The sequence below is a fragment of the Salmo salar genome, chromosome ssa03, assembly GCF_905237065.1.
Source record: "Salmo salar chromosome ssa03, Ssal_v3.1, whole genome shotgun sequence".
NCBI classification, from domain to species: Eukaryota; Metazoa; Chordata; class Actinopteri; order Salmoniformes; family Salmonidae; genus Salmo; species Salmo salar.
This window is the reverse complement of record NC_059444.1, coordinates 22,080,389-22,092,870: the sequence shown is the minus strand read 5'-3', so window position 1 is coordinate 22,092,870 and position 12,482 is coordinate 22,080,389. Positions and strand designations below refer to the sequence as shown.

The following is a 12,482-nucleotide window of genomic DNA, read 5'->3' as shown; positions in this document are numbered from 1 at the left end:
TGTATGGCATTGAAGCTCGTCTGGAGGTTAGTTAACACAGTGTCCAAAGAAGGGCCAGAAGTATACAGAATGGTGTCGTCTGCGTAGAGGTGGATCAGAGAATCACCAGCAGCAAGAGCAACATCATTGATGTATACAGAGAAGAGAGTCGGCCCGAGAATTCAAGCCTATGGCACCCCCATAGAGACTGCCAGAGGTCTGGACAACAGGCCCTCCGATTTGACACACTGAACTCTATCAGAGAAGTAGTTGGTGAACCAGGCGAGGCAATCATTTGAGAAACCAAGGCTGTTGAGTCTGCCGATAAGAATGTGGTGATTGACAGAGTCGAAAGCCTTGGCCAGGTCGATGAAGACGGCTGCACAGTAATGTCTCTTATCGATGGCGGTTATGATGTCATTTAGGACCTTGAGCGTGGCTGAGGTGCACCCATGACCAGCTCTGAAACCAGATTGCATAACGGAGAAGGTACGGTGGGATTCAAAATGGTCGGTAATCTGTTTGTCAACTTGGCTTTCGAAGACCTTAGAAAGACAGGGTAGGATAGATATAGGTCTGTAGCAGTTTGGGTCTAGAGTGTCACCCCCTTTGACACAGACATATCAGAACAAACTGACATGACACCATGACACCAACATATCAGAACAAACTGACATGACACCATGACACAAACATTTCAAAATAAAGAAGGGCTCAGAGCATGATAAATACAAACATGACCCCAAAATACCCTACACTGTCAAGAAAGAGACGCACCATGAAAACAAACTTAGGTCACACACATACACACACACCCTACCCCAACCTCTGTATGTACTCACCATCTCCGGTCTCCATGAGCTCTGCGTTGCCGTACTTGGGCGTGGCCCTGGATGCTGTGGTGGAGCCCTGGGGTCTCTCCACCTGTATGGAGTCTGTAGTGTAGCTGGTGACATCTGGAGGGGTAGAGTGGTTCTCTGGATGTGAGGAGAGGCAAGGTGAAGGAAGCCTGTTACTGTTAGTCCCCCCAGCCCTCAGCCCTATAGTTAAACAAGGGCCACAGGCTGCCATAGGCTGCCACAGCCAAGCCAGCACAACAGTGAGGAGAGGAGGGAAGAGAAGGACTGCCTCTCAAATGGTACCCTACTCCTTGTATAGTGGACTACTGTTGGACACGGCTCATACATACCAGATCCGTATACGCGCTGGTCAAAAGTAGTGCACTATATAGGGAATATGGTTCCATTTGGGATGCAACCTAGGATGGGAGGAGGCACGGGGGCAAGGGTCCAAGGACACAGGGCACACAGACGGCGGGAGGCCACAGGGGTTAGGGAGGTCAGGAGGCGCATGCATCCAAACAGGTGTCCCCGGGTGCAGAATAGACAGACATAGACAATGGTTAACTCCAGTAAAAGTCGATCTGAGGAAGGAGAGTGATTGATATGCTGCTGTGCTGGGTTTAGACCTCAGCCCATATCAATTGATCTGTTTTAAAATCATACAGAAAAGTGTTTCATGTCTCCTCATTTTCATTCAAGGACCCCTCTTGCTAGTTTTCCTTTGAACTCAGATTTGAGGTGTATGAAAACACCCGAAGTCCATCCACTCCACAAGGGATGTAACTCTGCAACCACCCAAAAACTACTTTCTCTTTATGAAAATATAATCTTAACTTTATCTAAGATGATAGATGACCGCTTGGGCCAGTAACCGAAAGGCAGTTAACCCCCAACCCCCAACAACAACTGCTCCCCGGGCGCCGATGATGTGGACGTTAATTAAGGCAGCCCTCCGCACCTCTCTGATTCAGAGAGGTTGGGTTAAATGCGGAAGACACATTTTGGTTGAAAACATTCAGTTGTGGAACTGACTAGGTATCCCTATACCCTTTCCAAATATTTTGGCAATGTTACATTTGTGAACTAGGCCTTTAGCTTCCCATACATCTCTGCTACGTGTGTGAGGTTGAATGTGTGGGAGCACACTGTAACATATACAAATATCTATGACAACCGTGTCAAATAAACTAATGCTGTGAATTAAGGTGTCCAAGCTGACACTTGCATGTCCCCAGGCCTCTCAGTCAGATTGTGATAAAAGGGGAAATATGGGATTAGAACAACAAAACAAAGCAGCCACCCGCTAAGTTTTTGGTAAACAGCTGAGAGACGGGGTAAAACAAGCTTATAGTTTGGGTTCCAATGGGGTAAGCAAATTGAACTAAGCTCATGATCATTAAAGCATTTACAAGTTATATTCTTGTCCAAAAAGATATGTACCAATCCAAGATTGCCCCAGCACTGGAGCTGCAGGAGATTTGATGCACTTCATGAAACTATGTTTGTAATCATTACCGCTCCCTCTTCAATCCCCTGGTCATAACATCATTCCCCCAAAATGCTTCAACATTACATCATTGATGCAACACTTCCGCCTCTCCCTCTCTCTGAAACATCCCACATGTGACATCTATCCTTAAATTCACTGTAAAAAATAAATCATTTTTACTCTCCATCTCCCACTCGACATGTATCACTTTTCAGATTCTTTGAAGTGCCAGACGTTTTTGAAAGTCTAATCGTGCCGTGAATTGCCATTTTCTTTCCATCATACCGCCTGGACAATGTCAAAAAGCATCAGCCGTTACTTTTTCCCCCTGCTAGATTTAGATTCTGATTGAAGTGGATGAGCGTGTGAAATCATTCCAGACACAATTTGTGAAGAGAAACCACAAGGAACTTCCTTCACTGTCTTTCTTTTACATTCCTAGTGCTCCGGCTCAATCTCTCAGCTTTCCACTGTAAAACACTAGAGCCCCAGTCAAGGACCATACATAAGCTAAAGTGGATCAAACACCGGTACTAGCTAGCCATAGCACTCATCTATAAGGGCCGGTAACCACAAGTATGTGAGAGCAATATCCTTCATAGACCATCATACTGTCTGCTATGAGTAATCTTCCTTTCAGTGATAATTCATCATGTTAGATGAAGATGCCTATGGTGTGTCCCTATTTAGTGCACTATTGAGCACTTATACCTTTATGAAAAGAGCTTCCCAAAGCTGATTTAACTTTATTTATTTATGGACAAAGAATGTGTCATCACCTTCCATCAATTCCCATAGGGCTCTGTTCAAAACTAGTGCACTATATAGGGAATAGGATGCCATTTGGGACGCAGATATATTCTTACCACCAGTGTCCGTGTGAGGTTAGATAAAGAGATAAATGAGAGAGGGAAAGCGCTCCACTAGGTTAAACAAGACTCGCATTGACAATGTTAGACCAAGGACAACATTACTTAGCCTCTTCCTTTCTCTCTTTACACTCTCCCCCCCTTTCCTGCCCTCCCTCCCCATATCCCTCCCTTTCTCTCCCTCCCCTTCTCAGTCTCCCACTCTCTGACTGCTTCAAAACTGCCGAAATTGCCTCCCGGGTGGCGCAGCGGTTTAAAGCACTGTGTCACTACAGACCCTGGGTCGATCCCGGGCTGTGTCGCAGCTGGCTGCGACCGGGAGACACATGAGAGCACCCAATTGGCCCAGCGTCATCTGGGTTAGGGGAGGGTTTGGCCAGCCAGGATGTCCTTGTCCCATCGCACTGTAGCGACTCTTGTGGCGGGCCTGGGCGCATGCATGCTGACTATGGTCGCCACTTGTACGGTGTTTCCTCCGACACATTGGTGCGGCTTGGCAGGGACGTGTTTCGGAGGATGCATGGCTCTCAACCTTCACCTCTCCCGAGACCGCACGGGAGTTGCAGCGATGGGACAAGACTAACTACCAATTGGATATCACGAAATTGGGGAGAAAAAAAATGGCAGACGGGCTAAATAAACACATCACTAAAACACATGGTGCTAATGTGCCAGAAAGTAATGTGTGGAGAGAGAGAGAGAGAGAGAGAGAGAGAGAGAGAGAGAGAGAGAGAGAGAGAGAGAGAGAGAGGGGGGAGACAGCGAGAAAAAGAGAAATGCTTCTCCATGACTGAGTGAGACTGAGACAACGCTAGACTAGTTAGCTACCAGCTGAAATAACAGAGGTTATTGACACTTACATGCGACTTCTGCTATCAGAATACGAAGATAGCATTGAAAAGTTGTCGGATTGTGTTCAGATCTGGCTGACCACTTCAAGAGGTGGTCAGGGTTGCATTGTGTGTGGATTTCTCCTCAGTCTGGATGCAATCAGGCTACTAAAAGCGCACACAGTGGGGACGTCATCAGCACTCCCCTCACAAGTCTCCAGAAAACTTGTGTTTTGAGACGAGATGCATCTTTTCATTATAACGTTGGAGAAAATACGTTCCTATTGTGTGAGGAATATGTTTGCTGGCCTCATAAATGCTAGCCTGCTAGCTAATATTAAGAAAAACATGTTTTTGTTTGGCTAGAGTTATGCTAACCCGTTTGCAATCCCTTTAGCGTTGCTTGCTAGCTACAGAGGTTAGCTGGCTAGTTAGCTACAGTAGTTAGCAACTGCCATTGTTGTTGTGTTATTTTGCCTATTTCACTGTTTGCACACTGGCATTTGAATATAGCGCGGGAATAGGGAATCCGGACACAATAGACACATTTAAATGTAGGTGTAGATGCATGACGCTTTTGGAATTCCATGATCAGAACTCAATGCCAAAAGCTGGATGAACTGTCAAGTCTAGACACTGCCAGAATGCTTTCTCCAGACATACTGATATTGCATTTCCTACCAGCAGCTTAAGCATGCTAATGATATAGGAAGGGGTGCTCTTTGTACATAACATCTGTTTACCTAAGCCAGAGTGAACAGACAGACACTGGCCAGCAGTACTAAGCAGGCACTGAGAGATTAAGGATGTTTCCCAAATGGAACCCTATTCCACTACTTTTGACCAGCGCTATATAGCGGACTATATAGGGAATAGGGTGTTATTTGGGATTATAAACAGTGTACAAAACACCTTCCTAATATTGACTTGCCCCCCTCTCCTTTTATAGCTCAACACCTATAGAAACAATAACGAGCTATAGGGAATCCAGTGACAGCTAGACTACAGTACACTATGGCAGGCGGAGAAAGAAATGCTGAACTGCAATGGAATCTATGAGTCGTCACATAGGCTGCGTTCCAGGCTGACTACATTGCAGACGCATGCCATATTTCAAAATGCATGGAAAGGTGCATCGTCTGCAATGTAGAACGCAACCATAGAGCTGCAAAACGTGATTCCATTAGGAATGGGAACCCCTTCCAGAATGATGTTAATGGTTGCTGTGGTGTTCTCAGACGTTGATCAATGGTTGATTATAGTCTGGACCAGGCCTTTGTTTTTAGAACATTCATCTACTTCCACCTGGGGGATTCTAGAATCCTTTTCTTTTCTCTAGTTGTTACATACGGAGGGATAACTCATTTCACTAATTCACTCTCCCCGCCAAATAGCGACTGTTGGAATAATGGATGGGTTCAATCAAGGCATTCTTCAATGCTGGTTCAGTGGGTTCTTTAAGCATCGAGCAGAGTTTTGGCACTGAAAAGTACAACTCAAAGGGCATTTTAAACAGACTACTTAAAACAGTGTGGCACCTGCCTAAAGTTCAGATTCAAAGTGTACCCTCCCGACTACCCAATAAAAAACTCAGAGATTGGGAGAGCAGGGAATGTCTAAAATCAAACAGAACATACATTGCAACAAGCACCACCTCCACATAACTGGAGCAACCATCCATCTGCTTTATGTCAAAGACAAAAAGCATTCTTGAACATGCAGTCTCTTATCTTGCCCAGCAAATAAATACATATATTTCTCACCATTAGATCAATGAATATTTCACAGCCATGAAAGCAACCAAAACTGTATTCTAGACCTTACCGGTTTCCTGCAATATTGATGTTGATTTTCCATCATCACCGTGGCTCTCATTCACAAAGGGGTACTCCACACACTCAGATTCATACGATCACAGTACTCATTAGCCAAAGCTATCCATGGGTTAGCATCACTTCTCCCAGCTTTTCACACAACTGTAGCTAGAGCAAGACACCACTTTGACATTGAACGCCACACTTGATCATCAGAAAGCAAATGGGTGCGGGGCAGCGGCTAGAGCAGGGCAGGGAGGGGTTGACTGCCCCCCTGCACAGTCTGGGATAGTGGGATACTGACCCTGCTTCTCCAGGGGGGGCTGCTGCCAGACGAGCTCCGATCCACCTGATCCAAACTCACAGGACCGCCTCACCACAGGACCAGGACCTGAGTTCCCATTCTCTACTGTGACTGGGGCTGGTGTGCCCAGGAGAGCTGGGGCCTTCCTAGTTTTCCTCTTCAGAGAGAGGTGAGCAATGGGCCCTGTGTGTGAGGAGGGGAAAACCAGAACCTTAAATCCAGACTACGGCAACCACACAGGGCCAAACCAAGTCACTACTGTAGCCAGATGGAGGGAAGACACTCTGCAGGGTCTCTCTGCAGGAGGCATCAGCCATATGGAGGGGAAATATAATCTGTGTTTCAAATGGCACTCTATTGACTTTATAGTTTACACGGCTTTGGTCAAAAGTAGTGAACTATATATGAAATAGGGTGCAATTTAAGACACATCCATAGATGAGGGTGGTGACGAGGGGTATGGAGAAAAGCAACTTATCTACCCGGGCAGGCAGAACCACACTGATGGGAAGGGAGAGAGGGAGAGGGGATGAAGGGAAAAAGGAAAATGCTTTTTCTTTAGCCTTTTAAAAAGTCAACACACACACTCGGGAGCTGGTTTGTTTTGGCCTCTAATGGGAGCCAAGAGGGAAAACAGATCTGTAACCTTCACACACACAGGAAAGGATATCCTCCTCTGAAATACACACCTAGCAGAGAGAGACACACAGACATCATGCTATGTTGTGACAACAAAATGCTATTTGATTGTCATGGAAACACCTCTGAAAACCAAGGATTTAGAGAGTTACTCATAAAGTTACTAATACACAACTATACAGTTTGATGGAATTAAATCTAACTATCAGAATGACTGGATGTTGACAAGTGTTTTGATTGATAGATTGCCAAAATAATCTAGTGATTGATTGACTAACTCTTTTAACTGTCTTACTGACAGGCTGTCATAGTACACATCACATAGTACACATCAGGACTGTAAGTGGTGTTCCATTACATGTCACCTATACCTAATAACTGATACATGATATCACATTTCCTAGTTCAGTGAAAGTCTACATCTACCACAGCACGAGTTCCCAGTTCCTCCAGTGCTGCTTCAAAGTGTCCCCATTTAAAAGTAATGGTGGCAGGAAGGGGGACTGGCACAAACACCAGATAAACATCACATCCTCAGTGTTTTAAATGTCTCTTCACTGAGTAGAAGCCAATCAGCAGTTGTATACTAGCGGTGTCTACTCCCACCACTGTGCTTTACTTCAGACTGTCTGCTAGCTGTGTCTACCTGACGGGAGCCTCCGTGTGGTGTCTGTTCTGTGCTTTGTCTCTGGTAGCCATCAAACTTGTGTCAGCAGCATGAAAACAGACTAGCCACTAGAACAGTTTACACAGACAACATTGGAGAACAGCAGTTCATGGTCATAGCTGTTCTAAGTATGGTTGTTCTGTTATTTTTGTCCTTCAATTGACATGTATTATGCAGTGACTACAACTAAGGGGTTAACTAAGTACGGTATAAGAAGATAAACAAAAGTGAGAGCTTCTCTTCGTGAGGAGGATGGGCTGCATGCAAGTAAAAAGAAAGCTAATATTTCCACACAGGAAGCATTGCAGGCTAGTGTTGTGTGCATGCCTTAGGGGTTGGAACATTAAAGGGAGGTACAGGATAGGTGAGGGGTGATGTCAGCAGCACACACACATAAATACACACACACACACACACACGTGCACACATGCATACCGTGGGGGTGTTGATAGAGAACGCCAACAACAGGGATACCTTTTCCACATTTTGTCATGTTACAGCCTGAATTTTTATTTATTAATACCCCATAATGTGAAAATGGAATTATGTTTTTTAGAAATGTTTACAAATTACTTAAAAATTAAAAGCTGAAATGTCTTGAGTCAATAAATATTCAACCCCTTTGTTATGGCAAAAAAAATTGCTTAACAAGTCACATAAGTTGCATGGACACACTGTGGGCAATAATAGTGTTTAACATGATTTTTGAATGACTACCTCGTCTTTGTACACCACACATACAATTATCTGTAAGGTTCCTCAGTCGAGCAGTGAATTTCAAACACAGATTCAACCACAAAGACCAGGGAGATTTTCCAATGTCTCGCAAAGAAGAGCACCTATTGGTAGATGGGTAAAAAAAAAAAGCTGACATTTCAATATCCCTTTGAGCATGGTGAAGTTATTAATTACACTTTGGATGGTGTTACACCCAGTCACTACAAAGATACAGGTGTCGTTCCTAACTCAGTTGCCGGAGAGGAAGGAAACCGCTCAGGGATTTCACCATGAGGCCAATTGTGACTTTAAAACAGTTACAGAGTTGAATGGCTGTGATAGGACATAACTGAGTATGGCTCAACTACATTGTAGTTACTCTACAATACTAACCTAAATGACAGTGAAAAGAAGGAAGCCTGTACAGAATACAAATATTCCAAAACATGCATCCTGCTCACAATAAGGCACTAAAGTAAAGAAATTAACTTTATGTCCAGAATATAAAGCGTTTTTGTTTGGGGCAAATCCAACACATCACTGAGTACCACTCTTCATATTTACAAGCATGGGGGTGGCTGCATCATTTTATGGGTATGCTATGGATTTTTGTAGGATAAAAATAAACGGAATAGAGCTAAGCAAAGGCAAAATCTGAGAAGAAAACCTGGAATGTTTAAAGAATAAATGTGCAAATATTGTACAATCCAAGTGTGAAAAGCTCTTAGACTTACCCAGAAAGACTCACAGCAGTAATCGCTGCCAAATGTGATTCCAACATGTATTGGTGTGAATACTTATGTAAATGAGATATTTCTGTATTTCATTTTCAATAAATTTGCAAACATTTCTAAAAACATGTTTTCACTTTGTCATTATGGATTATTGTGTGTAGATGGGTGAGCAAATAAATACATTTGATCCATTTTCAATTCAAGTTTTAAAAATTAGGAATAAATCAAAGGGTATGAATACTTTCTGCAGGCACTGTAAGTAAGAGAAACATACCCTAACACACAGAGGTAGATACAAGTAGGTAAGTAAGGGTATAGTTGAAGGGTGGGTTTGTTTACCTGACTTACCGAGGTGTGTCTGGCCCATGACGTCTGATAGCCGGCTGGCCGCCCCGCTCCCTCCGCTCTGCGTGGAGGAGGAGGAGGTGGTGGAGGAGGTGGTGGAGCCGTGGATGGCTCGGCTGATCCAGTTCTCCATGTTGATGCTGCCCTGGCTGGAGGTGGGCGTGCCCTCACCCTGCATGGAGCCCTCTTCCTCCGAGCCTGACGACGTGTCTGGAGAGAGGGGGAGTGGAGCAGAGAGGAAGAGAGGGTTTATGACAGCAGGGAAACACACACATGAACAGACATACACACACACACACACACACACACACACACACACACACACACACACACCTGCATGTCACTGTCGGACATTTGCACAACAAATAGAGACTAAACTCTGTCACAGCCCTGAGGGGATGTCCCCTCCCCCCTCACATACCCCCTCCACACCTGATTCAGAGGGGTTGGATTAAATGCGGAAGACACATTTGGGTTGAATGCATTCAGTTGTTTAACTGTCTCGGTATCCTCTTTCCTATTCCCCTCCTCCCCACCTATACAGTGGCTACAGGTGTGTCCACAGAAGGCATGCCAATCAGAGAGTTGACAGACGCCTGATCCTGACAATGAGGGGGAGAATGGCTTCCTTCCACAGTATCAGAGTCAGACTGTAGGAACATTACAGCCCCTACAGCCCCCTACTGCCCTACAGAACCCTACAGCCCCCTACTGCCCTACAGAACCCTACAGCCCCCTACAGAACCCTACAGCTCCTACTGCCCTACAGAAACCTACAGCCCCCTACAGAACCCTACAGCCCCCTACTGCCCTACAGAACCCTACAGACCCCTACAGCCCCCTACAGCCCCCTACTGCCCTACAGAACCCTACTGCCCTACAGAACCCTACAGCCACCTACTGTCCTCTACTGCTCTACAGAACCCTACAGCCCTCTACTGCTCTACAGAACCCTACAGCCCTACAGAACCCTACAGCCCCCTACTGCCCTACAGAACCCTACAGCCACCTACTGTCCTCTACTGCTCTACAGAACCCTACAGCCCCCTACTGCTCTACAGAACCCTACAGCCCCCTACTGTCCTCTACTGCCCTACAGAACCCTACAGCCCCCTACTGCCCTACATAACTCTACTGCCCCCTACAGAACCCTACTGCCCCCTACAGAACCCACAGCCCCAGAACCTCTCACCATTAGGCTGATTCACTGCCATGCACCCAAATCCACTGCAACACACAGACATAGTCACTGTTAGATCATCCACTCTGTTCTGTTAATATCACAACTCCTCACCCAGGGATGTTTTTAGCTCTAGTCTGTCGTAGTGGCTCAGTCTAGGGATTAGTGAGTGTGATTCTTTGTGTGCCTATTTTGCATATGTTTTGCATACTGTGTCAGGACAGGGCTGTCTGCCTGTGGGCCGGGCCAAGGGAGGGGGGGATGTCTGTCTGAGGGATGAAGGGAACAAATGGAGAAAGTGCAGGGATCATGACGACTCATTTCAGAACGAGCTACTGAGAGAGATAAACAACATGAGTGAGTGAGTGAGTGAGTGAGTGAGAGAGAGAGAGAGAGAGAGAGAGAGAGAGAGAGAGAGAGAGAGAGATACAGTGGCCTCAAACCTGAAACATTATTGACCTTTTCTAAATAAAAATAAAATTCTGCATGGACTAACTTTGTAAAAGGTGTAAATTTACTTAATGTGTTTTATGAGTGGACATAAAATATAAGTTTGTCTTTTCTTGGCCAGACTAAACCTACACAGTAAATGTTTGAGAAAAATGCTATTATAGATTGCTCTAATATGCCCACTGTCTTTCCCAGTGACAGCAGTGAGAGAGACGGTAACTTTTGCTGGGCTGAGGGAGGTCTCCTCCAGCCTGCAGCATACTGTATGCTAGCTCAAACTATAGAATTACATACGAATTATAGGATCTCTATGGCTCCAACACGCTGCAGGCCACTGGGGTTTCATCTGCTCTCCCTCTCCATCCGCCCACAGGGATGTCTGCTGCAGCCAGTGAAATTAAGCCAAAAGGGGGTAGACTACGACAACAACACTGGCAGCTCTACCCTGCCATTGGCCATTTGCATTTTGCCACATAGAGCACTGTCTGATTGGCCAGCGCTATGTAGAGTGCTGCCTGATAGGCCAGAGGTGTTGGTCAGTATGCAGTGTCAGTCCCATTGTTGACAGCTGTCAGTCAGCAGAGCTCACACCTGGGCTCTCCTATGTTGTTGACACTGGGACAGATAGGAGTGTGTGTGTATATCCTATATGGCATCCTGTTTTGAAAAAAAAACGACTCATGTATACAGTATGGTCTTAATACAGTGTTGGACGTCAGCATTTGATTCGCTGGTCCTGTGCGCCTTCAATGTTAATTACTTTGATTATGCTTCTTTTGCTGAGGCTGATAAGGTGTTGTGATACTGTGTACACACACACACACACACACACACACACACACACACACACACACACACACACACACACACACACACACACACTTAGATGGGAATAGAGGCAATGGCTTTTGACAAGCTGGTCAAAACTAGTGCACTATATAGGGAATAGGGAGCTATTTTGGGACACAGACATGTACAAAAAAAGCGCCATACTAATTACTTACAAAGACAGACAAGAAAACAAATAAAGAGTGGAGTCCATATTAGAGTTGGCAGGTTGTGGATGAATAGTGTGCTCCAGTGGAATACTGCTGCTTGCCTTGCTTGGTATGATGGGTGTGTGTGGGACTTTTTCCCAAATGCCCCCTACCCTCGCAGGCAGTCAGGCACAAACAACGGCAGCGCTCTGTCACTGTTCATTCTCCCTCAAGGGGCTGTTCGCTCTGCCTAAAAGAATTGTGCTTCCTTATAAGAACTGTGCCTGCCCTGCTCATTTGGAATCATGTGAAAATGTGCTTGTGGCGATTCCTAAATGGAAGTCAATCGTGTGTGTGTTCAGTAAATGAATCCCTGTAGAAGCCTCACTCCCAGCTTTCAGCACTAATGCAAATAAGATGGTCTCATATCGCTGTCACACACACACACCTCTGCCCACGCCACTCCATAACACAGCTCTGTTCACTCCCTAACACAGCTCTCTCTCATAAAGACACTCTCCACTCCATAAACCCCTGGCTGGGTGGGGGTATGCCGTGTTACATTACTATAGCTATACAGTACAAGACATGCGATGATGTCAACACCTTATTGCTGTTGTCAGTGACTTAGCACACAGCCAGATGT

General features: G+C 45.4%; 1 protein-coding gene across 1 annotated transcript in view; it reads right to left on the bottom strand.

Annotated features, from left to right (window-relative positions):
- The window catches only part of dip2ca (disco-interacting protein 2 homolog Ca), a 235,633-nt gene that overhangs the window by 79,372 nt on the left and 143,779 nt on the right, over window positions 1–12,482 (bottom strand). The window contains 3 exon segments of the mRNA XM_014190736.2: window positions 822–956; window positions 6,128–6,310; window positions 9,224–9,439. Of these exon segments, the coding sequence (XP_014046211.2) occupies window positions 822–956; window positions 6,128–6,310; window positions 9,224–9,439 (534 nt within the window).